This window comes from Armigeres subalbatus, chromosome 1, assembly GCF_024139115.2.
Source record: "Armigeres subalbatus isolate Guangzhou_Male chromosome 1, GZ_Asu_2, whole genome shotgun sequence".
NCBI lineage: Eukaryota > Metazoa > Arthropoda > Insecta > Diptera > Culicidae > Armigeres > Armigeres subalbatus.
Window position 1 is genome coordinate 180,486,808 of NC_085139.1, and position 27,246 is coordinate 180,514,053.

At 40.7% G+C, this 27,246-nt stretch overlaps 1 protein-coding gene across 8 annotated transcripts in view; it reads left to right on the forward strand.

Annotated features, from left to right (window-relative positions):
- Positions 1–27,246, forward strand: part of LOC134205567 (active breakpoint cluster region-related protein) — a 136,318-nt gene that overhangs the window by 53,561 nt on the left and 55,511 nt on the right. For all 8 annotated transcript variants that reach the window (XM_062680907.1, XM_062680913.1, XM_062680905.1 and 5 more), the window contains one exon: positions 18,340–19,202. In XM_062680907.1, the coding sequence (XP_062536891.1) occupies positions 18,340–19,202 (863 nt within the window). The remainder of the gene's footprint in view (positions 1–18,339; positions 19,203–27,246) is intronic.

Here is a 27,246-nt window from a genome sequence, read left to right on the forward strand (position 1 = left end):
ATTTCCAAACAAATTTTGTATAAAGTATAAAGGATACTGTTCCGCCTTCACGAGGGACATCTGATGCATGTTTTGTACATTTCTCAATCAGATCGAATTTAAATCTACAGGGTGCGCAACGAATTTTTACAATATACCTCCGGAAATAAGTATAAATACTCCATCATCTTTGAGGATCGATCTCTCGATTCGAAGCGATTCGATTTGGCTCAAATTTGGCTGTTTTCAACTTGAACTTTTGATCTTTGAGTTAATTGTACACATCTTTATTGATTTTAATCACCGAATCTTTATTTATTTATCATCAGACTAAGGCCGGAGTGGCCTGTGCTGCACATAAAAGACTTCTCCATTCAGCTCGGTCCATGGCTGCACTTCGCCAACCACGCAGTCTACGGAGGGTCCGCAAGTCGTCCTCCACCTGATCGATCCACCTTGCCCGCTGTGCACCTCGCCTTCTTGTTCCCGTCGGATCGTTGTCGAGAACCATTTTCACCGGATTACTGTCCGACATTCTGGCTACGTGCCCGGCCCACCGCAGTCTTCCGATTTTCGCGGTGTGAACGATGGATGGTTCTCCCAACAGCTGATGCAACTCGTGGTTCATTCGCCTCCTCCACGTACCGTCCGCCATCTGCACCCCACCATAGATGGTACGCAACACTTTCCTTTCGAAAACTCCCAGTGCGCGTTGGTCCTCCACGAGCATCGTCCAGGTCTCGTGTCCGTAGAGAACTACCGGTCTTATAAGCGTTTTGTAGATAGTCAGTTTGGTACGGCGGCGAACTCTATTCGATCGGAGCGTCTTGCGGAGTCCAAAGTACGTACGATTTCCAGCCATTATGCGTCTCCGAATTTCTCTGCTGGTATCGTTATCGGCGGTCACCAGGGAGCCCAAGTACACGAATTCTTCAACCACCTCGATTTCGTCACCACCGATGCAAACTCGTGGTGGGTGGCTCACATTGACCTCTCTTGAGCCTCTTCCTATCATGTACTTCGTCTTCGACGTGTTGATGACTAGTCCAATCCGTTTAGCTTCGCTTTTCAGTCTGATGTAAGCTTCCTCCATCCTCTCAAAGTTACGTGCCATGATATCAATGTCGTCGGCGAAACCAAATAACTGGACGGATTTCGTGAAAATCGTACCACTCGTGTCAATCCCTGCCCTTCGTATTACTCCCTCCAAAGCGATGTTGAATAGCAGACACGAAAGACCATCACCTTGCCGTAACCCTCTACGCGTTTCGAAGGGATTCGAGAATGCCCCTGAAACTCGAACTACGCACATCACCCGATCCATCGTCCCCTTGATCAACCACCGAATCTGGAAATTATTATAAAGACACCATTTTTATATGGGGCTCCATACAACAGACATGTCTTTATAATTATTTTCAACAAAAACGCGTATATGCAGAAATATATGCATAAATGTAACATTCATTGAATAAAAATTCAAGTCATTTTAGGCCTGCTGGAAAAAAATCAGCACAATCGAATCGATAAGAATCGAGATATTGACCTTCCAACATGGTCATTTTGTATGGAAACCGAGCTTGTCTTTATACAGGCTGGACTCGATTATCCGGAGGCTCGATTATCCGGAGTAATATTTTTACCCATCTTACAAAAATAGAAGTACGTATTATCAGTGTGTATCCGTAACGTATCAAATATGTGGAAGACACCTAGTAATGATAGTGCCTTTCTCGTTTTCCTTTCCTGTGCACATATTACGTAACGCTTTACTGGGAGGGAGGAAGTCAGACCAAGCGTTACGGCCCGTACAAAAAAATTAAACCTTCCATAAAAAAAGGGTTGCGAGAGGGAGAGGGGGGTATCAGAATTTTCAAGTTCTCGAATTTTGTGAAAGAACCCTAAGGAAACAGAAATCAAGAACATTCATAAAAATGGTCAATTTATGAATTTCAATTCAAAGCATCGATATTTTTTTAAGCATTCGTATGTATATTCTGAGTACAGCATTCACATTGTGACTCATGCTACCAAATGGTCCTCTGGAATATCCGGAATGGATTCGTTCACAAATTACGTAACGCTAAATTTGAGGATTTTGAACCTCCATCCTCTCCCTCGTAACGCTTTTTGCATGGAAGGTTTAATTGGTTTGTATGATTCGTAACGCACGGTCTGACCGGCTGCATTTTCTTACAGCGTTTCGTAATTTGTGAACAGCCTCAATATTTATATGAAAAAATGGTTATTTCGCCAACGGTGGTCAATGTATAGATTCAAACACTGGAACTGGTGTACGCATAGTAACAACAAAAAATACTTGTGTTTAGAAAACATCCATTAATTACGTAACGCTTAGTGGTTCCCTGCAGTGTGATAATCCATACATATTTTTAGATACCTCATACAAAAAGTGTGTCATAGTGGGAGGGGGATTAAAAATGGTCATTTTTTGCGCTACGTAATCAATGGATCTTCCCTTAATTATGAAATGAATATTTTAATTTTCTAAAGAATCACTCGATGGCCAAGGTGATCCATACACAATGTCATGCTCAAAATGTCGGACAATAACCCGGAGAAAATGGTTCCTGATAGGGATCCGCAGGGGCCAAGAAGGCGAGGTGCGCAGAGAGCAAGGTGGTTTGATTTGAGGTCCTCCGTGGACTACAAAGTTGGCGACGTGCAAATACTGACCGAGCTGAATGTAGACGAGTTTTATGTACTGCAGATGCCTGAGTTTGAATAAATCAAATGAAATAAATTCCGTTGTTAGAATGCCAAATGGTGCTATGCAATTAAATTCATTATGTTTTGTTTTATTTCACGGATGTTTCGGAATTTTCGGAAGTCCACAGCATGTATAAGCCACAACAAGTGCATACTCATAATACAAAAACAAATGCATCAGAAAAATCTTGGTGTTTTCATTTTTTCAAGACCCTCCAGATTTCCCGAAGGAGCACACGGTGGTTAGAGGTGTGCGCCGTCGCCGCCGACAGTTTATGGCAATCCTGTTGAAACTCCAGAGGATTTCTCGTGAAAAGGTTATTTTCTTGAAAACTCCTTACATTTTTTCGTAAAAAATCGAAAAAACTAAGATTTTTTATGAAAATTCTGAAGAATATTCTTCGATATCTCGAAAACTCTGCCGTTAAATTCTGAGTAAATTTCCTTAAAAATTAGGAAGATCTTTTTATAGAATTTAAAAGAATGAAAGGCAGGATCACCATCTTTGACCAGAGCTCGCACAGACTTAACACTTAGCATTAAGGTGATTATAGAATGAAGCCAGAAATCGGCCATTTTGTAAACCACGTGCTTTTCCAATATTTTTTTCAAGAGCACCAGATGAAAGAACCATAACGCGTATGGGGTTGAAATAATGGTAGATCGTTTGCTTAGTTATGCTGAACAATCATAATTTGATTTTCGGCACTGTACGAAAACTATTACGCCAGATTTGGGGTTTTGGAAATGTATGTAGATAAACATGTGGTGAATTTGAAATTCACCACGGGCTTCATTCTATAATCACCTTAAGGTGATTATACAATCAAGCCATGTGGTGAATTTCAAATTCACCACACGGTTTTTTAATTTTATTACCAAAAGTTCAAATCTACCGTAATAGTTTTCGTACAATGCTGAAATTAAAGTCGATTGTTCAGCTTAAGTAAGCGAACGATCTACGGATGTTTCATCCCCATGAGCGTTGAGGTTCTCTCAATTCGTGCTCTTGAAAAATCACTAGAAAAAGCACGTGGTTTCCAAGATGGCCCACTTGTGGCTTTGTTGTATAACCACCTTAAACAACGAACAGGACATTAACACAGCACCTAGTGAATAAGTGGAGCGTTTTCCGCTTCACAAAATGTTTTCTTCTTACTAGGCCGGGAATCAAACTCACACTTCATGGCTTTCAAATACGCTTAGAAAACTGACGCCACTAACAATGCAAATTCCAGAAATTTCCCTGGTAAATTATAAAGAATTTCCTTTGGGATTCTCGAAGATATGTCTGCGTAAATTTCCAAGGATTTCCGGTTGAAATCAATTTCACGTTGAAATGAAAGTTTTGATGGGGAAGGGCCGTTTGTTGTTTGGCCGAATATGCCATCAATCCGAAACTCGACTGGCATGTAAACGGCCGACTTGAAAGATCGCCATCCTGAGCGTTGCCCGGCTATCGCTTTAACCTGTTGCCAGGTTAGATTTCAGTCGACTTCTTTGATTTCTTTATTGAGGCTTTGCCGCCATGAGCCTCTGGGTCTGCCTCTGCTGCGATGTCCCGCTGGGTTCCAGTCTAATGCTTGTTTACAGATTCAGAGTGTGACCGACGCAGCCCACTTCCGATCCCGAATTTCTGTTGCTATCGGCCTCTGGTGACAACGACGATGGAGCTAGTTGTTTGAGATCCAGTTGTAAGGCCACCAGGCCCGAATTATATACCGCAGGCATCTGTTAATGAACACCTGCAGCCGTTGAGTGTTCTCCACTGATACACACCATGTTTCGCTAGCGTATAACAGCATAGATTTCACGTTAGAGTTGAAGATTCGTATTTTGTTGCGTTCACTTATCTGCTTGTTTTTCTAGATATTTCTTAAACTCGCAAAGGCAGCCCTTGCTTTCTTGATCCGTGCGCCTATGTCGATCTTGGTACCGCCGTCTGACGCCATTTGGCTACCAAGATATTGGAAGCTTTCAACATTCTCCACTGGTTGCCCGGCTACTGTGAAACTGGAAGGAGTCACCGTGTTTACATCCAACGATTTGGTTTTGTTGACGTTGATGACTAAACCTGCCGAAGAGGAGCGCTCGGCAAGGTCGTTGAGCTTACTTTGCATATCAGAGCGCCGTTGCGCGAGGAGTGCAACGTCATCAGCCAATTTGAAGTCGTTTAGGTGCTCTATGGTTATAGGCTGCCATAACAGCCCGCGGTTTGGTTCACGGTCAATCGCATCTACCAGAATCTCGTCGATTACGATGAGGAACAGTAACGGTGATATAATACATCCTTGCCTCACACCAGCTACGACCCGGATAGGGTCGGACAGGACCCCATTGTGCAGCACTCTACACGAAAAGGTCTCGTACTGTGCTTCGATGAGGCCGATGATTTTCTCAGGAACCCCCTTGCGTCTCAGGGCGCCCCACATATTCTGGTGATTGAGACGGTCGGAAGCTTTTTCGTAGTTAATGAGTACCAAGTAAAAGGGACTCTTGGAATTCGTTGACCTGATTCCAGAATGATACGGAGCGTGACAATATGGTCCACACAGGATCACACAGGATCTTTACCCGGCAGGGAATCCGGGCTGCTGCCGCCGGACAGTCGCATCGACTTTCTCCTGAATCCGGACTAGGATAACTTTGCGTAGAACTTTGAGAACGGTACACAGCAACATAATGCCTCGCCAGTTATCGCATACAGTCCTTGCCAGTTACCTCGCATCCAGTCGACCGGGAAAGTTGCGGTGTCCCAGATATTACGAAATAAACGATGCAGTAGTTGAGCGGATGTCATGGTGTCATCTTTGAGCATCTCGGCTGATATGCGATCGACCCCTGGGGCTTTATTCGATTCCATGCTTTGGATGGCTGTTTGAATCTCTAGCAGTGATGGAGCTTCGGTATTGACGCGTGTTATACGTCGGATCCGCAGATCATGCCGAGGTGGTGATGGCCTGGCTGGCACTTGAAAAAGTTGTTCGAAGTGCTCGAACCAGCGTTTCAGCTGGTCAGTTGGGTCGGTCAATAACTGATCATTCACGTCTTTCACAGGCATCGTTGTATTCATTCGTCTCGCTTAAGCCTCGTGAGATATCGTAGAGGAGGCGAATGTCCCCGGTTGCGGCGGCTCTCTCTCCTTCGTCGGCCAGAGAGTCTGCCCACGCTCGCTTGTCCCGTCGACATGAGCGTTTTACTTCCTTCTCAAGAGCCGCGTATCGTTGACGGGCTAAGACCTTGGCTCCTCTGGTTTTTGATCGCTCTATCGCGGCTTTGGCTTCTCTTCGCTCCTCTATCTTCCTCCAGGTCTCATCGGTGATCCATTGTTTTCTCTGGGTGCGCAGTTCGCCCAGATTGTTCTCGCTGGTGGCGATGAAGGCATTCTTGACGGCGGTCCATTGGTCTTCCACGCTGCAACCTTCCGGAATATCTGCAGCACGCGTCTCCAGTTCTTCAGCGAAGGACCGTTTCACCGTGGCATCTTCCAGTCGGCGTGTGTAGAATCGTCGTCCAACTCTTTCCTCCTGGCGACGAATCCGCGCAATGCGCAAGCGTATTTCGCCGATGAGGAGGTGATGATCAGGCGCGATATCGGCACTACGTTTATTCCGTACATCATGAAGGCTCCGTTTCCATTTCCGGCTGATGCAGATGTGGTCGATTTGATTTTCTGTAAAGCCATCACGGGAGACCCACGTGACCTTGTGAACCGGTCGATGAGGGAAGAGCGATCCCCCGATCACCAAGTCGTTATTACCACAAAATTCTGCAAACAGCTCTTCGTTTTCGCTCATTTCTCCGAGACCATGGCGTCCCATAATGCGCTCATGGTTCGAGTTGTCGGATCCGATTTTCGCATTGAAGTTGCCCAAACAGATCTTGATATCACCCTTCGGAATTCTATCTACGACGGCATTGAGTTGCCTGTAGAAGTTCTCTTTGTCTTGCAGTTCGGCAGCATCGGTCCTCCTTGAGCATGGTCCAAATTTCATGTCCGTTGAGGACTACCGGTCTTATGAGCATTTTGTACATGACCAAGGAATGTAATTGTCGCTGAAAAATGCAAAAAAAAACAAGCAACAAAAGAGAATAGTGATAACTCTTTGTCCGCATCTGCAGAGGATAAAGACAATGTTGAACAAACATGGAGAAGAAATTGTTGTGAACTTTTCAAACTGCGATAACTTGTATATTTCAGTAGTAAATCACAAATCGTGTCAACAGATGGTTATGTTTATATCTAAACATTGATAACTGATACTTTTTTAAACAAAAACATCATCAAAAACCGACTACTTCTCAAAATGCGCGGGAGGCGATCATTGTCCTATTCTGTTACAGTTTGGGACAAACGCTTATTGCGAGTTGAGTTTGTCCCAACATTTACAAGAGAGGACAATGTTGTTGTCATTGGCAATGTTGTTATTTTACATTCCATGTACATGACACATTTGGTGCGCATGTAAATATTTTTTGACCGCAGTTTCATCTGCTGGTGAGATACTCTGTCAGGGCATTCTGCAGGCCTCGTTGAAGTTTTGCCAATAGCGCTCTGATCACTCTACCTTGGTAGACGATGGAGGTGTCATCTGCGAACAGAGACACAGTTCCGCCCAAGATGAATACACCGCTAGGTGTTCCAATCTGCCAAATTCATGATTCAGTCATCTTGGATTTTAGTATGAGAGCCGGTTTGTTTATGTTTTGCACCGAAAATGAATTTTTCACCCCCGCTTTCTTCTCGTCCATAAACTTGGCAGATTGAAACACCTAGCTGTGTATTCATCTTAGTTCCGCCTTCTGAAGGTTCTGGCATGTCGGACTTGAATAAGTTAAACAGCAGGATCCCGAGGATACTACCCTTAAGTGCAGGCAGTCCAGTACGTTGGTCCTGTCTGCGAGTGACATTTCCTGAACGGATCAAATCATTGATGAGTGTATTAATGGCTAGAGTGTTGCTCACCTGCGGTGTACAAGACGGTGACAAAGTGTAACGTTTTGTTGAAACTACTGTACCCTTTGATCAATCAAAAGTCGTCATTCTTCACTTCATTCTTCAATCGAATACGGCATGCCGGTCTGGAAGAGTCCAAAACAATTGTTCATGCGGATAATCCTCAACACTCCTCCCAGGACCAGAGTCTCTTAATTCTCGTGTATACGAATGTTAATGTGAGGTACACAAGCTTCGTGAGACTCGCGTGCGCTAAGTTTTATGTGCGTTTTTACGCGTGCATGATGTCTGTCCAGGAAAAGAACATCTTAAGTTCACCGTCTGGCCGGGGTAAATAAAAACCTTACATGAACGCTTCGGTGAGTGTAAATAAAAGTTTAGGGTCCGTTGCTTGCACTCCGACCCGCCAACAATTGGGGCGTTAGTCCCCAACTAGGTTATCATTTTTTTTGTAAATACTGTAGTGTAAATAGTAGTTAGGTTATCAAATTTAAAAAAAACTAGCGCCGCTCGTGGCTATTACTACTACTGCCACTACATCAAACTTCCGGGAACACAATTCATAGTAGAATATCCTGTCGTATCCTAGCGACTTGCAGTTCTATGTTCCAAGCTACCAATCGTGATCCTATATCGTCGCCTACGTCGTTGCTCATTGTATTGAGTTGTATTATCTCTCATGTTGTTCGTAATGATTGGTATTGAGCCTGGGTTCCCAGTCGGCACCGTTCACATTTTCTAAGATGAAAAATGTTAAAGTTCAGGTAGAAGTCGTTTTCCTTGTGTCGGTGGATGTCATTCGCGAGGAATTAAAAATAACCACAAATAAAAAAAATAATTACTTGCTGTCATCGGGGGTGAGAATGGGTCAGCGCCCTCACCGACAGTCTGGAGGTCTGACATCAAAATCATCCAAAAAGGTGTCTTGTAATTTAGTTCTCTTGCCCTCAGGTATATCAAATCTATCATACAAGCATTCTATGATTCTATGTAGTTGAAACAGTAACCCACTTCCACCCCCATTTGACCCATTGTCGCCCCCCGACAAAGGTACTAGTAATAATTGAAATATGTGCAATTGGGTGAAAATCATTCTTCGTCCCACTATAGCATTGACATATTTTCATTGTGTGAGCTAAGCAGTTCTTCATTATCATTATCGTATTCACTACATATAAGGTTTCTGGGAACAGAAGTACTACTGTTTTGTTTTTAGTATTATTTCGCCTACTCTCGAATTCAACCCCCTATGTAGGCTGATTCATCTGCAAGGGGATTCCATTGAATGCGGGATTGCTTTTTATTACATTTTCCTCTATTATGTTGATCCACATGCGAGGGAGAGATCGTGCTGTCGTTGTTGTCGGTATTGCTCGTATAAACAGATTTGAAACTGTCCGCACAGATACAGCAAGGCAAAGTAGGAATTCCCAACGAAGCGCTTCCATTGAATTGGTTAGCACAATTAGCGATTAAACTTTGATGAAAAACAACGTTAGTGAGTCAGGCTTTCATGTTTGGCACTACTGCTCTTCTTATTAAAAATCGTTTGTTAGAATAAATGTTGTATAGTTAAATTGAAAATAGAATTAGTATCAACTTTCAATTCGACATTTGGATCTAATTTACTTATACAAACAGAATGCTATGATTGAAGAAAGCAGTAAAGCTAAAACATGACAGCTTGGCACCACGTATAACAAATTGTCGTATGGTAGATAGATTGCTTTAGAAAGCTGAATAGTAATAATTGGTTGGAAACCTACAGGCATTCCCGGTAGACTAATGCAATCGGTTCGCGACAAAAAGACAATTTTTAAAATAGGTTCAGTTTAAATTAGCTACATCGTAAACTCTCAATTGCGTAAAAGGAGTAATAATGGAGTTTTGGCTAAAATCATACTTCTATCATTGTTTTATGAACCTATGTTGGGATGGGAACTCCTACCGCCAATCTCACCTTTATTTTCTACATAAAAATATGTTATACGTTCAGCTATTGCTCGAAATTTGCTCAAATTCGTTTATTTTGAATTTGTAGATTGCCTATTATGTATGACGATCGTTTGTAGTAATGATCGTCTCAATTCATAATCACCGAACTGCTTGGCAGAGCACTTTTACCAATTTATACACGCATGAAATTTAAATCTGAACAACCGCCACAGTGCTCCAGATTCGTTTTCTCCACCAGAAGAAATCTCGTTCGATTGCGTGTACAATGCAAGCCGTGCAATGCAAACCCATTTTCAATTCGCCAGGCAGAGCAACAGAAGACAGCGGCGCGGCGGCAAGTTGAATTATTTTAAGGGAACGTCCACAAATTACGTAACGCTTTGAGGGGGGAGGGGGGGTTGGCCAAACTGTGACGATCCATACAAAATTTTCAGACGTTTCATACAAAAAGTGTGACATAGGGGGGAGGGGGGGTTGAAAATACCCAATTTTCGCGTTACGTAATTAATGGATCTTCCCTAACGCGCTCGCATATTCCGTGGATTTTGGCTAATAGTAACAAAAACATCGAACAGAAATACGAGGAGGATGCAAAATTTCACTTTCTTTCGATGGATAAATGATGATGCGCGATGGTAATTGGGATGGGTGGAAAAAAATCCAACCAAATCGGTTCAATGGGTAAACTTTCGATTTTTATCATGTATAAATTGTTTACCTTTTGTAAAGGAGATCGAATTTTATTACGTTGCGTTATAAATCAATAATTTTAGTATTGTGTTACCAGAAAAAAAAATGTGAGGATAAACAACACATATGTATCGAAAAGAAAGAAAAGCGTTTATTTTTTTTTGTAAAAGCTAGGATAGCAATTTTCAATTCCAAATCATCTGATATCTCGTAAGTAGACGTTTTAAAATAAGACTGGAATCTAATAAAAGATTTGGCAACAACAATGTACAGTAATAGCAAAATTCAACATTTTTGATTTCTCCACATGTACCTGACTGTCTGACTGTCACTGCTTGAAGCATTATTTAAGCAGCGCATTTTGTTCAAAATACGCACCGAAACCTTCCCTGTTATCGTATGTTTGCTTTTCTTAATTTCTGAGCCAGAAGAACTTCACACTTCACGATCGCGGAACGGGTAATTATCGTTGTCGCTATATACAGTAGTACAGTAGCGAATAGAATTGTTTTCAACGTTTTCAGTATCGAGGGAAGTGTGGGTGAGGTATCATTTTTCGCAGCCGGTATGTAGACAATTTCAGAGATATGTATAACAGGAAGGTCAGTTCGCGGTGGCCTTTTGTATCACGTTCGGTATATGCGAATAGAACGACCACAGTCAGCACACTCCGTTGATTGTTATCTAGCTGGGTGAGGTGATGATTAATCTTGATGTTGTCGCTTTCGGTGAGATAGTGATGGCTGTTACAAATACTAACGAGCGAATGGAGGTTCCATTCCGGTACCGTGTGAAGTTTGGAAATTGATTACATTGACAGACTGAAAGATTACCGTTCATTAACTATAGTAATTTTATTGATTCGTTGTTTGAATTTTCCTACAACGGTAGGTCAGTTCCGCGTAAAATTCACGTTTATCAATCTTTTCATATTTTCAAACAAATTATAAGAATGATTCATTGCGTATCTTTCTTCTACCAATTGATACTACATTTCTCGCTTAACTTTTCAAAAGGACTTAAGTAACATTTTTTTCATGAATTAATTTAAGCATTGCAATCAACAGACCAACATGAAAGCTTTCGATTGTAGCACTCAAATAATATCATGAAAAAATGTTACTTAAGTCCTTTTGAAAAGATAAGCGAGATTTGTCATAATGGTAAATAAATATCTTCTTCACATTTTACGAGCAAATGCGTGCCTCAGAATAAGGAGACGGGCTGCGAATGGTCTAGTGATTACAGTGGCGGTAGCCTTATAAACCCTTCTATACTTTGTACATATCTCAATCTCAAACTGCGTTTCATTTCACGAATTAAAATCAAATTAAACTCAAAAGTGGCAGTTCGAAAATAAACAAATACCCTGCCATAATAAACGCAGATGTTTTTCAATAAGATCATTAAGGTGTCTTGTTGATTTTTGACCACAATTTTACAAAAAGGTTCTATGTTTTATTATGAAAGGCAGATTTGTCTTCTACAGGCATACCTCGACACCAACGTTTTGCCTTTCTCGTACAACAAAGTTGTACCGAAAGGCTATCATTTCACTCCAAGAACGAACTTTTTATAGAAGGCCCGGTGACCCATAGTGTTATGAACCAATCGACTCAGCTCAACAAACTGAGCACATGTCCGTCTGTCCGTGTGTATGTGTGTGTGTGTGTGTATGTGTGTGCGTATGTGTGTGCACAAAAGCTAAGAAAAACATTAGACAACTTTTCATATAGTAATCCTTGACCGATTTTCTCGCAACAAGTTTTATTCGACAGAGGGCAGAGCCACTATTGAATTTGAAAAAGATCGAGCGTTGCGTTTGAAAGTTATAAAGAAAATGGTACACCGAACCGAACTATATAAGCGCCATATAAGGTTGGTGTCTTGACTAAAAACGAGAAAGGCAGTATCACTACTCGGTGAATTAGGTTGGGTTTTTTTAGTGTACGTACTATCGAAGCAAAAAAAAAAATCAACAGAAATAAATTGCTTTGTCTTTTTGTTTATTGTGGAGTAGCAGAATGTTTATAAATCCACCCGGAAGCCAAAATTTTGATAGAAGGCTCTGTCCTCTAAGCATATTTGTATTTGATATGGTACACAAAGAATCAACAGGACCCAGATTGGTCTTGAAATGGTGTCTACATGTAGCATTGAGGAATGTCATCGTCTTTGTAAATCCAAGGCTATTTTTACGAAATATTGTAGTTTAATGCTACGGAACATCCATAAATTACGTGACATTTGTAGGAATAATGTTTTAAAGATATGTTACACATCGTACATACTTATGCATGTTACTACAAAAAGCGACGACTGAGGATGGTTGATAGATCACTACATTTGTACGTGACGTATTTTATGGATTTCTCCTATAGATTTTATGGAAATGAAAAGATTTAAGGTTGCCCTGAGCTGTCACTGTCGTTGCGATTCTACTGGCTCTATTGACGCCTTCTTACCAAAGCGACAAACTGTCAGCTATAGAAGCAGTCACATCGCATTGGCTTGGAAGAAAATCTATTATGATTCGTTATTATATGAGTACATTTAACATTATGATGTATATAAAGATAACAAGAAAACTTTCTTTTCCCTAGAAAATATTATTCGAAAGTTTTTGCGCCCCCGTAGATTTTGAAATTTATCCTCTGCCGGACCTTCTCCTCCCAATACGTAATCCACTAACTGTTTTGCGCCTCCTTAGATTTTTAAATTTGCACTCTGCAGGATCTCCACCCTCCCATACGTATTCCTCTAGTTGTTCTGCGCTTCCTTCTTCTTCTTCTTCTTCTTCTTCTTATTGGCATTACATCCCCACACTGGGACAGAGCCGCCTCGCAGCTTAGTGTTCATTAAGCACTTCCACAGTTATTAACTGAGAGGTTTCTATGCCAGTTTACCATTTTTGCATTCGTATATCATGAGGCTAACACGATGATACTTTTATGCCCAGGGAAGTCGAGACAATTTCCAATCCGAAAATTGCCTAGACCGGCACCGGGAATCGAACCCAGTCACCCTCAGCATGGTCTTGCTTTGTAGCCGCGCGTCTTACCTCACGGCTAAGGAGGGCCCCTTCTGCGCTTCCTTAGATTTTTAAATTTGCAGTCTGTTGGATCTCCACCTTCCTATACGTATTCCTCTAACTGTTTTGCGCTCCCTTACATTTCGAAATTTACCCTCTCCAGGATCTCCACTCTCCTATACGTAATCCACTATCTGTTTTGCGCCCCTTAGATTTTGAAATTTGTTCTCTGCAGGATCTCCGCGCTCCTATACGTATTCCCTTGACTGTTCGCGCCTTCTTGGATCTCCGCCCTTCTTTACGTATTCCTCCTACTGTTTTGCGTCCCCTCAGATTTTTAAATTTGCACTCTGCAGGATTTCCGCCCTCCTATACGTAGTCCTCTAACTCTTTTGCGCGCCTGTAAATTTTGATACTTGTTCTCTGCAGGATTTCCTCCCTTTTATACGTATTCCTCTAATTCGTTTGCGACCCCTTAGATTTTGAAATTTGTCATCTGCAGGATCTCCGCGCTCCTACATGTATTCGTTTAATTGTTTTGCGTTTCCTTAGCTCCCTTACATTTCGAAATTTGCCCTCTACAGGATCTCCGCCCTTCTATACGTAATCCACTAACTGTTTTGCGCCCCCTCAGATTTTTAAATTTGCAAGATTTCCGCCCTCCTGTACGTATTCCTCTATCTGTTTTGCGCCCCCTTAGATTTTAAAATCTGCACTCTGCAGGATTTCCGCCCTCCTATACGTAGTCCTCTAACTCTTTTGCGCCCTTGTAAATTTTGATACTTGTTCTCTGCTGAATTTCCCCCCTTTTATACGTATGCCTCTAATCGTTTTGCGCCCCCTTAGATTTTTAAATTTGTCCTCTGCAGGATCTCCGCGCTTCTATGCGTATTCCTCTGATTGTTTTGCGCCCCCTTAGATTTTGAAATTTGTCCTCTGCAGGATCTCCGCCCTCCTATACGTATTCCTTCGGCTGTTTTGCAACTCCTTAGATTTTGAAATTTGACCTCTGCAAGACTCCTCCTTCCTTTACGTTTTTATCCAACTTTGCGCCCCCTTAGATTTTAAAATTTACCCTCTGCAGGATATTCGCCCTCCTTTACGTATTCCTCTTACTGTTTTGCGCCCCCTTAGATTTTAATATATGTGCTCTACGGGATTTCCGCTCCCCTAGAACATATTATTCGAAGGTTTTTGCGCTCTCTTAGATTTTGAAATTCGCCCTTTGCAGGATCTCCTCCTTCCTCTACGTGTTTGCGCCCCCTTAGATTTTAAAATTCACTTTCTGCAGGATATCCGTTCCCCTATACGTAATCCACTAACTGTTTTGCGCCTTCTTAGATTTTGGAATTTGTCCTCTGCAGGATCTTCCCCCTCCTTCCTCTTACTGTTTTGCGCCCCCTTAGATTTTGAAATATGTCCTCTACCAGATTTCCGCTCTTCATAGAACATATTATTCGTACCTTTTTGCGCCCCCGTATATTTTGAAATTTGCCCTCCGCAGGATCGCCGCCCTCCTAGACATATTTCTCTAAATGTTTTGCGCTCCCGTAGATTTTGAAATTTGTCCTCTGCAAGATCTCCGCCCTCCTATACGTATTCCTCTAACTGTTTTGCCCATCCTTACTTTTCGAATTTCGCCCTCTGCATGATTTGCGCCCTCCTTGATATATTCCTTTAACTGTTTTGCACCGCCTTAGATTTTGAAAATTTTCCTCTGCAGGATTTCCGCCCTCCTAGACATATTCTATTAACAGTTTTGCGCCCCCTTAGATTTTGAAAATTACCCTCTGCAGGATCTCCGCCCTCCTATACGTATTCCTCAAACTGTTTGCGCCTCCTTACATTTATAAATTTGCCCTTTGCAGGTTTTCCGTCCTCTTTTACATATTTCTTTAACTGTTGTGTAAAAAGATGTAAAAAAGGGACAACTTTCTTAGTTAGTTTTAGAATCGTTTTTGTCTTTCGCATACATCAAGCTGTAACGAAAAGGCTATATGTTCTATATTGTTTATTTGTTTGTTTGTTTACGATCAACAAGCTTAATGTAGCCCCAATGATCAAATTTACTTAATCTAAATTACAGTGTATGTATAAACATTCAACGGAACGAATAATCTATTATTATAGAATGATTGAACAATATGCAAATGGCATTAGCATTAGCATTGTTACGGTGTAATTCGTAGATTGGACACTAGTGATACTCATGTTTTACTTTTGAGATCCTTATCTAGAATGCTATCAGAAATCAAGAAGGGGAGTGGTCCTTGATTCCAGTCTTAAACAAAAATAACAAAAGAATGAGGATTACTACTTCTGGCCACGCCCATCTTCACCGTAACTAGGGACAGGAAGGAAGTGTTGATGTGGTACTTACTTTACGAGAGACCACCGACTTTGCGACACCCTCATAAGTACCACGGAGTTGGATAATGAGGAAGGTATTCGTTGGGTCAGGATTTGCCTGTAGCTGGCAATGTAACCGTGGTAGATCTTACCCCGTAACACACCACGTAAAGGTGTCTACCCAGCGTTACGGGTCGATTGAACAATATGCAAATGGGTCACACAAAATAAATGACATTTTTTTTTTTAGAAAATTCAACAATATAAAATAAAACTAATAACTAATGGAATAAACGACTACTTTAAGTGCCTTCTGTCTTCTCCTTTAACTTCCAATGAACACCAATTTTGAAGGAAACATATCGCAGGTTTTCAGAATGTATCTAAAGCGGAACCAGCTTTATCACGTCGATTTGATCTGTCGAATGCAAAAGTTTGATACTATTTCGCGCATTGCATCCGTCGAGACATGCTTTGCAACTCTTGCAAAACATATATAGAATCTCCTAGGTCCAACAGGCATAATTTCGGAGTTAGAACCGCTTGACAATTTAGACGAATCGTTGAAGTCACTCCAAAATCGAATTTGGGATAGAAGGCCCGGAGAGTCGACTTTCATATACCGATCAATTAGCTCGACGAATTGAGGTGATGTTTATCGAGAAAGTTTCATTACTAAATCATTGGTTGGCGATCTTCTAACAACTGTAATTAGCGTGGCCACTAGACCACCAAGACTGATCTCGACTATTGGAGAGTGCATTGCTTTCATCTAAGAGATAGTGATTAGTCCGAAATCAATATCTGTGGTAACGGATGAAAATGATGCTAATCTCATACAATAGTCCAGGCTTGTACCACCTACGAATTTGTGCGAATTGCTCAATGGTAATGCAAAATGGCCACTAGATCCCTCTCTATTCAACACATTCTCGGCCAAACATAAAGATACTTTTATCTGAAAACGTGGGAATTGTTTTTCAGAAAACTAAGGAATTACACCTAGAACGCCCCATAAATTCTTACTAGAATTTTTCGCATTTCATCCTGAAATTATATCAAAAATTTACTTGAAATTTGTATAGAGAATCTGAAATCTTTTCCTCTGAAAATTCCTTATAAACTTCATTCGAAAAAACTTCTTATTTCAGAATTTCTCCTAGATTTGTTTCAGATGCTCTTCTACTAATTCCTCTAAGAAATCCTTCAGGAAATCCATCAAGAATTTACCCTAAAAATCCTCCTGGGATTCAAACAAAATACTTCAGGAATTCTTTGGGAAATTTCTTCCTTTCCTTTGGGAACTCCTTCGGATACTCCCACAAAAACTCCATTGGAAATTCTTCCTGAAAAAGGAACATCCCGCAGCAGTTCTTAGAGGAATTATCTGCAGAATACCTTGGGAAACTTCTGTGGAAATTACGAAACGAATTCCCGGGGAATTCTTGGAGAAATTTTCAGGGGAACTTATAAAGGGATTCCTGGATGAATTCTTGAAGTATTTTCCGGAGAATAAATTCTCAACGGAATTTTTGGAATAAATCATGGAGAAATTTCGGGAAGAAAAAGTAGAAGAGTTTCTAGAAGAATTTCCTGTGTTATTGCTTTGATAAATTGCTGCGAATTCCTGGAAAAAATCCTCTAAAAATCTTGAAGGGCTTTCTGGATGATTTTTTGTTGAAGTTGAATTTTGAGAATTCTGGCAGGATCTTCCGGAAAAAATCCTTAATTAATTTCCAGAGGTATTTCAAGGGGAATGTTTGAAGGTAATTCCGAAAGAGTTTTGACGAATTTTTTAGAAGAATATCTGGAGAAATAGCCAGATGAATTGCTCAAAGAATTTTCGGGAGAATTCCCGTAGAAAAAATCCCTAAACAATTTTCCGGGAAAGTTGTTGGAGGCCTGGCTGGGAGGTGGCTTTTGAGGGCTTCCACGTGAGTTTCTGTTGAAATTCAAAGGGAATTTCTGGAAAGACCTCGAGTAACTCCAGAGAGAATTCCAAGAGAGCTTTACATGGAAAACTCTGAATGATTTCTTCCGGAGGAACTTCCGGAGAAATTCCTGAATGATCTTGCGGTGGAAATATTGGTGGAACTTCCGGAGGAAATCCTGGAGGAACTTCCAGAGGAAATCCTGAAGGAACTTCCGGAGGAATTCTTTGATGAACTGCCGGAGGAATTCCTTGAGAAACTTCCAGAGGAATTCCTTAAAGAACTTCCAGAGGTATTCCTTGAAGAACTACCAGAGGAATTCCTTGGGGAACTTTCAAAGGAATTCTTTGTGGAACTTCCAGAGGAATTTCTTGAGGAACTTGCGGAGGAGGAACTGGAGGAACTTCCGGTGTAATTCTTGGAGGAACTTCGGGAAGAATTCTTGGAGGAACATCCGGATAAATTCCAAAAAGATGATTATGCGCGAAATAGATTCAAACGCCGCCGCCAATCACCAGCGTCGGCACCGACAAATGGATAGAATGGAACTAAACTTAGTGTAAACTGAATTAAACAATTGGACATCCTGTTCAATTGTTTCATATTCCATTCTAAGAAACACTATTCCCACTATTCAATGTATTGTATTTTGATCAATATTGTTCATGTACTTTCCAATAAATTAAATTTCTATTCTTATATCTCCATTCTTATAGGGGTCAATCATCAAAACAGCTGCCACGAGTAATGACAAAGGCACCAATGGTGCCAGCACCGCCGAGGAAGATGCCTCTGGCGAAAAAGACAACAGCGCGTCTGCTGGCCTGGTGGCTTTGCGCAGGGACAATCAGCATAAAGACAGTGCACTGAATCAGTGTATTAATGAGCTTACTTCGAATCTGCATCAGCGCCGCTGTGTCAGCAGTGACGTTTCATCACCCACCAAATCCTTGTCGATGTCCTCCTCTTCCTCGCCAACGTCGACAATGGTCACATCGACCTCAGAAAAGACTGGTGTACCAAATAGTGCCAACCCTAACAATCATTCACAAGACAACGTTTCCGAGAGCGAACCATCCCGCTCGCGTCGATCCAGCCAAAGCGATACGCTCCTATCGTCGCCCAGTCATTTTGTAACCGTAATTGAAGTTAAGGAATCTTCCGAAAATACTTCCAAATCGGAAGAATCAAACCGTAGCTCAAGCATTGCCGCAACCCCGGCACTGCCGGCCAAAGCCAGTAGTGACAATAGCAATAACAATCCAACCACAATTATACAATCCACAACCACTGCCTCCGGCAGGCCCAACAATTACGAGAATGTGTTGATTAACACAAACCGAGGTAGTTGTGAGAATCTAAATAATAATAGCGTGCACCATGGGCATATGTTGCACCACCAAACGTCGCAGCAGAACAACAACAATAACGCCGTGAGCGAGCACAGTACATTCCTGACAGACGCGGTGCCCAAGCATCCGAAACCATCAGCACCGCCCCTGGTGGGCTCGTCAATTGCTGAACGAACGTCACAGCTAATTTCCGGCAGCCAGGATGTCAAAAAGAAGGTTCCACCTCGGTGAGTACCCAACTGTTTGGTAGAGGATCATTACATATCGGGTTTTACAGCGCATGGTGGTTTAATTTGTACGTGTTTGTATTATTGTGTCTTTTTAATAGATGTTTTTGGATAAAATTCAATCTTTTGTGATTATTTAAATACCCACAAATTGTCATTTTTTTTCGATGGGAAGAAATATTGAGTATTTTTAATTCTTAAGGATATATAGATATATCAATAGCCGAACACATAAAAAGTACAGACAAAATTCCTTAAAAGCTCTATATTATGCGTTAACGACATCTCCGCCATTGCACAATTTGAAATTGCTTCTGATCACTGTTTCAACCTGAATATGAGCCACCCGTTAACGAATGACCAGACCACTAAATGTGTTGACCCATTTGTCGTCATGGTAAAATTTATGAATGAAACACATGCACAAAAACTGGGGAGATTCGGAGGCCAACATATTCAAGCAGGGACGACTTGGTTTATGTATCCTATCCTGCTCCTGTTTTTTTTTAACTCAAAACAACTGAACGGATACAAAAGCAATGATTCATTCATCTGAAGATTTTTATTATTTTATTACACAAATTTACTAGGCTTTTCGTGTAATCTTACAAGCCACTATTTTGAACTTAATTCAATATGTAATACACCGTTGAATCCAAATTTAAAATTATTCGAAAGTTAGTGTGAATTGTGTGATTATAATAGCAGTCTAGACGAATAACGAATTTATAGCCTTTCAATAGAACTTGTTCAATATTCGAATGAGACAAAACATAATGTCAATCTGAAAACGTTACTTACATGACCGGTTTTCGGTGCCGTTCTCTTTCAATACGACGATTGGCTGTTATTGTTCCTCTTTTGGCTTATCGTAAAAGTGTTCCTTTCAATTTATGGATTCAGTAGGGTAGAATGTAGGAGATACGATATAGCTTCTGAAAAAAAGTTCATACTTCGTACAGCTTCCCTAGCCTGCTGATAACTGAATCATTAAATTTTCGCTTTTCTTTTCACGTTGACATGGTTGGTATAAGTGGGCATGAATTGTGGGCTTTATTGCAAAAACAAAAGAGCTCGTGCGACGAGTTGCTTCGGCAGACGAAGAAACTGGTTTGGCATCATGACTGCTATCTCGTCGCCGCCACTACTATGCGAGAACTGGCATTTCGAGGGCGCTAGGAAAACTATGCCAGGATGTGCACTGTGTTGATACCTACGTTCATGCGACAAGCGCTGGCGAAGTGTACCATTGCTGGAGTTTGCTTAAGTAGGTCGCGGAACGATGAACCTGTTCTCTTGACTTCAAGTACTTGTCGCACTAAGTTTGGGAAAAGTTGTAGTAGGTACGGTTTTTTCTCTACGATTTTTTTCGTTTTCGGTGTAGAACAAATGAGGTACTTGTTGCCGTGATGTCTCTTTAACATTATAACCATTAGTAACTTTGAACTAGGACTACAATCTTTTTGGTTTTAAACTATGAAATTAACTTTGAATAGGAAACGTCAGACTATATCACATGATAAACAAAAACTTAAGGTGTTTACAATCTAACTTTTAACGTAAATAATGAATATTGCGTTTTATATTGAGATAATCAATAATATCAAGTTCGCAGTCCGATAACCCTACGCAAAGGCGTAGGTTTGCTAATCCGGAGATGGCGAGTTCGATTCTCGGTCTGGTCTAGGATGTTTTTGGGTTGGAAACTTTCTCGACCCCTGGGCATAGTGTATCCATTGTGCTTGCCACGTGAGATACATACTCATGCAATGGCGGGCATAGAAAAGCTTTCAATTATTAACTGAAGGAATGATAATAGAAGTTTGAAAATCAGTTCCAGTTGGAATGTAGAGCAATTGTAAGAGAAGAAGTTCTAATATTAGCAACATTATAAATTCTCGTTTTTAGTAATACGACAGAGGTGAAGTAATTCCACTTAAATGAAACTCTAATGAAACGGCGGTAGGAATTTGCCATTTCCAGAAACCGACCCTCCTTAGCCGTGCGGTAAGACGCGCGGCTACAAAGCAAGACCATGCTGAGGGTGGCTAGGTTCGATTCCCGGTGCCGGTCTAGGCAATTCTCGGATTGGAAATTGTCTCGACTTCCCTGGGCATAAAAGTATCATCGTGTTAGCCTCATGATATACGAATGCAAAAATGTTAACTTGTCTTAGAAACCTCGCAGTTAATAACTGTGAAAGTGCTTAAGGGGACTTGCGGTGGCACTTTAATCTGTTTGTAGTTGTACCATATAAATCATCAACTTAATATTAGTAGTCGTGAGAAACTTGACACAAACAAACTTGAGGCAGACAAAAATATCCTCTTTCTTGTTAACATCCGATCACTGTAAACATTGCATTATTGTGATCGATTTCAGTCTGAGTTGAACTCAGAATTACGTAATATGGTTTAACTATGTCATGAACTATCGTAATGTGTTACGGTGTCATTCAGAATGGCTACCTTGCGGCTCACCAACACAATCTTACAATTACCCACCTTCTCACTCCGATTAGCATTAAGCAGTTAATTTCCGTTACACCTGATTATCCTTTTACTAGAAAAAGTATCAGAACTAAGTTAGAATCTCAATCTACATATTGGTAAATTATTGAATCATTCAGCGCTCATTTAGCGTCGATTCAATAAAAATAAAACTAAGTGAAAAAAAAATTCCTCCTCCCACCGCGCATGCGTTGTTGTCGTCGGTTGCACGACGCCGGCAGCGTCGTATACAAGCAATCATTGCGATCATTCCCTATCGCAGCAGCCAGTGCTGTCAACATAAAATACTGTGAAATCATAGTGAAAACATGTAAAATATCTAAAAAATAATAAATCTCCTTCCAACCTGTTATCCATTAATGTCGTAATTACATCATTATTATTCTACTTTGGAACGTCTTGAAAAATGAAAGAGAAAACGCAGTAAATTTCAATTATACTATTTGTGTGTTTGAACAGCTGGCAACAATGTCGCAAGATGTGAACATAAACAGTTAGCACAATGAAAACATAACACATAAATATCAACGTAAATCAAAGCAAATCTGTTGATTTTCGGACACATTACGATAGTTTATGACATAGTTAAACCATATTACGTAATTCTGAGTTCAACTCAGACTGAAATCGATCACATTAATGCAATGTTTACGGTGATCGGATGTTAACAAAAAAGAGGATATTTTTGTCTGCCTCAAGTTTGTTTGTGTCAAGTTTCTCACGACTACTAATATTGAGTTGATGATTTATATGGTACAACTACAAACAGATTAGAGTGCCACCGCAAGTCCCCTTAATGAACACTAAGCTGCGAGGCGGCTCTGTCCCAGTGTGGGGATGTAATACCAATAAGAAGAAGAAGGAATCGACATAGTTCAAAACAGTGTTCAAAAGATTCAACAACAGCCTGGATTTTATCTGGGTTAGCCCTTAGATCGTTTCTTGACAAAAAATAGAGGGTTTTGATTTTAATGTCAATAATATGCATTTTTTTTTAATTTGACAATTTCAAACAAAAATCGAAAAAATGTTGTTTTTTAAGGTTGGTCCGATTTTGAACGAAAATTGGGCGAATTTTTCAGGCCGGTTCACACGTGCTTAAAAAATGGGTTCTTTGGAAAAGCTGACTTTAAATAAGCCAAAGAATCGACTTAGACAATAAACAAAGATAATTTTTTTGACGGGAAAGGTGAACTGTGGGGATTACCGGTTCTTATATTTTATTTTATTTCAATTTTCTACAAATAGTATTCTAGGTTTTTTACACTGAAATACGGATTACAACAGTTTTATTGGGCATTACATAAGCTTATTACAATAAAGACAAAACAATAATTTTCGAGTGGGAAAAAAAAATACAAAACAACCTTAGGAATTATTTGAAGAAAGGAAACATAGAAGAAAAAGCTTATTACAGCGGTTCTCAACCTTTATAATGAGAGGAACGCCTTCGAACTTTTTTATTAATTGAGGGTACCTAACGGGTAAAACTAACGGCATATAGCCCATAGCTAAGTTACAGCGTATATCCCTAACGAAGTGGGCTGAAATTTTTATTATTCCAGACCTGGTAGCAGGTCACTTTTTTCGGGTCAGTCACTATAAAGTCTCTTTTTTCGACCTCATGTCACTAAAGTCACTTTTTCTCGGAAAAAGTCACTATTTTTAGTACATTCAAAGTGAATTGCCTATATGCCGGGTTTTAAGCCATCCGGAGTGGAAATTAATTACTATGTCTGTAACTTGATTATGCATATGTACAACATGTGATAGATTTAGTTCGGCAAAGGTGTAGCATACTAGCATATCATGTCAGGAAAATCCAACAATCAGCAATAAGGATAAACCCATTAGCATAAATTATCGAATACCTAATTAGCTACCATTATCTTGTCATTGTCATTTGTCTACGAAAAGTACTCTTTACGGTTTTACCTAAAACAAACCCACTAACGGGTTTTGCCCAAAACATCACATTATAAACATCAACAATAAACGCCTTAACCTTAAGCACACTTCCAATGTCAGACACCACACCGTTATATTATTACTTTACCTACTCACGTGTTTGGGTCACGTACCTGAACGCAAGAAGACAATTGTAAACTAGTATTTAAGAAAGATACAATAAAGAAACGACGTTCATTCTTACTCAAGTCAAATCCAGACGGACATGCTGTCCGATGTGTTGTGAATCTGTTCAAGTTATCACCACCCGTGCAGGAGCACACTTAATGGCGACCGTGACTCTAATCGGCGATCTAGCCTTTGCTGTTTGTACAAAGTGTCTAAGTAGCTCAGTGCGATCCGGACTTATAATCGGCAACCTATAGTTATCAGCGGAAAATTAGTGAAATCAAAGCCTGAAAATGTGGTTCGGTGACACGATAATCAACCATAATGAGAACACCATCGAAGTGCGAGTGATAGCGGGCACGTTTGTTATTATGCTAGGCGTACTGGTCGCTTACATGTGTATACGCGCCCACAATAAGTTCACAAGTGCGAAAATCCGACAAGCCGCCCAGGCGGAGATCAATTAAATAACATACGCACACAGTGAGAACAAAGTGCACACGCAGAAAAACGAACTAATGATAAAACTCGCGTGCGGCGTAAGGGGCTGTTGGCCCATAATAGTGACGACGACAACAGAGGGCAGTACGTCCACTCATTTAGTGGAAACTACCGAAAGTGAGGAATACTTACAAGTGCCAATGGAACAATTTAACATCAATGAAAACGTTATGTACTTAGCAATAATCGCCACGTTAGCGATAGCGGTGATAGTGCTTACAATCATCATTGCGCTATACAAACACAAACAACAAAAGAAGAAAAGTGAACAAGCAAAACTGATCAAAATAATCATAGCGACAGCGCAAGCCAGCGCGGTGAAGGATAGTGAAATGCAATAAGTCAGCCGTAGTTAGCAACATCCAATCATCACAACAAGGGGCGAACGGTCGAAGCCAGACCACCCTACGAGACGCTACAACGAGTGCGGAGACATCACACATTGTCAGGGGCGAACGGTCAAACCTGACCACCCTGAAGACTGCCGGTGCCAGCAACCGTGGTAGCAGTAATACCGTTATACGAAGTAGTGAAAAAACATACAGGTATGAAAAAAAAAAAAAGTGCTAGAATATATTTATAATTCATATGATAAGCAATGATGGACTAGTGTGATGTGGAAAAACAATACTAAAATTCTTTCAACGACAATTAAAAATTTGTTATAAATGTAAAATCCTTTTATTTGAAACTAAATGAATAGACTGAGAACGATCGATGAGTACGTTAGAAGGAACATACAAATTTGTTGAAGAATATAAAACGTCCTCGGTCTCTACAGGAATACTAGAAAAGGGCGAAATACTCAAAGATTTTTTAAATGAATATAAATCGGTCTTAAACAAAAACAGGCGTTGTCTTTCGGATACACAGTGGAACGACGAAGTGAAAATTTACCAAGCGTTAAAGGCTCGATACATGGAATGTACTAAAATCTTAGAAAATACACAAATTTTGAAAAATACGCAAATTTCCACTCCGTCCAAACCTACTCTAAAGTCTGTAGCAAACTCGATAATTTTTTGTAAAAGGTTAAGTGGAAACTTCAGAACGTGGGAAAATTCCCCACCGTTTCCATCACGTCTAATCCAACCCCAATTAGCAAGCAGAACCCTACCACCATTTCAATCATGCCTTCCGAGACACCTAACGAAACTTTTGACATCAAAACTGCTACAGCACTCGTGCAGCCGTACGACGGCTCTGCCGAGGGGCTGGACGCATTTTTGGATGCCACTAACTTGTTAGAGGAGATAACAGCAAACAATATGGTACCCAGGGCCATAAAATTCTTGAAAACACGTCTTACTGGCAAAGCCAGGCTGGGATTACCAGAAAACCTCAACACAATTGACGAACTAGCGCAAAACGTCAAACAACGATGCGCTAGCAAAATCACACCAGAACAATGTGGTGGCAAAACTGAGAGCGGTTAAGCAGAAAGGATCTGTAGAAAATTTTTGCGACGAAGTAGACACGCTTACAAACAAACTGAAGGCGGTCTACATCGAGCAGGGTATTCCCCGTGCAATTAGCAAACAGCATGGCAACAAAAACGGGCGTTGAAACCCTAATTAATGGTACCAACTCCCAGGATAATAAAATTATATTGAAAGCAAGGGACTTTCAATGACATAAAAGATGCGACACAAAAATGTTGGAAAATTCAAACAATAACAACCAACATGCTCAGGTACTCTCGTTCAACACACGCGATGCCAATACACATAGTAATCAAGGACAACACTCTAGGAACTACCGCGGAAACTACAGAAACCAAAGTTCCAGCAATAGAGATTCAAATTACTACCCTAGAAATTATTCGAACAACCGTTTCAGAGGCGGTCGGCCACAACAACACCGCTCACAATTTAATCAATCACAAATCAATCAACCGCCACAACGACGGTATTACGGGGATAATAATAACCGTTTCCAGCGCGGAAGATCAAATTTCAATACGAGAAACATTTTCACAGCGAGCGCGCAGGAGCAAGCAATGCAAGTGCCAATGCCATTCAATACTCCGATGGCAGTGGTAGGAAACCAACAACAAGGAATGTTGACGATGCCACCAGGAGGCCCGGTTATGCAACCAGGTGGCTCGATGCAAAATAACGCTTTTTAGGGCACCGGGTCAGTTCATGACCCCACAAAATTAGTATACACAATCAACACCAGTGCAGCCAATTTTGTGACACTGTTTGTCCAATCGTCCAAATGTACATTTATAGTAGACTCAGGGGCAGAAATTTCCATCATTAAACAAAGAAAATTAAGCCCCACGCAACCATTTGATTTTGCAAAATATTTAAAGTGACAGGCATTACAGAAGGTTTTACCAATACAGTGGGCGAGGCTCAAACCTGTATAACCTTCGCTAATGGTTTAACGTTAGAACATACACTTCAGATAGTCAGGAACGACTTTCCGATATTAACCGACGGTATATTAGGTCAAGATTTTTTCATTAAGTATAGATGCACCCTAGACTACGAGAACTGGTTGCTCAACTTTAGTTTCAATAATTGTTTGGTATCAGTACCAATCGAAGATAAATTTAACAACAGCATCATCATTCCAGCGAGATGCGAAGTGGTCAGAAAATTTCCAAATCTTAATGTTACAGCCGAATCAATAGTATTATCACAGGAAATCCTCCCTGGAGTGTTCTGTGCAAACACTATTGTTTCACAAAGTGCTCCATATGTAAAAATTGTAAATACCACCTTCAAACAAGTGGCTATTACACACTTTGAACCAAAAATCGACTTGTTAGATGATTACATTAAACCTAAAAACAGGAGCAATGTTCCTCAGAAGGACCGGGACACACGATTGAGTAAAATCTTTTCAGAAATTAACATGGACCAAGTCTTACCCAGCGTAAAACCAAAACTTAAAAACTTAATTAATGAATTCTCTGATGTATTTTGCTTACCTGGAGAAAAGTTGCC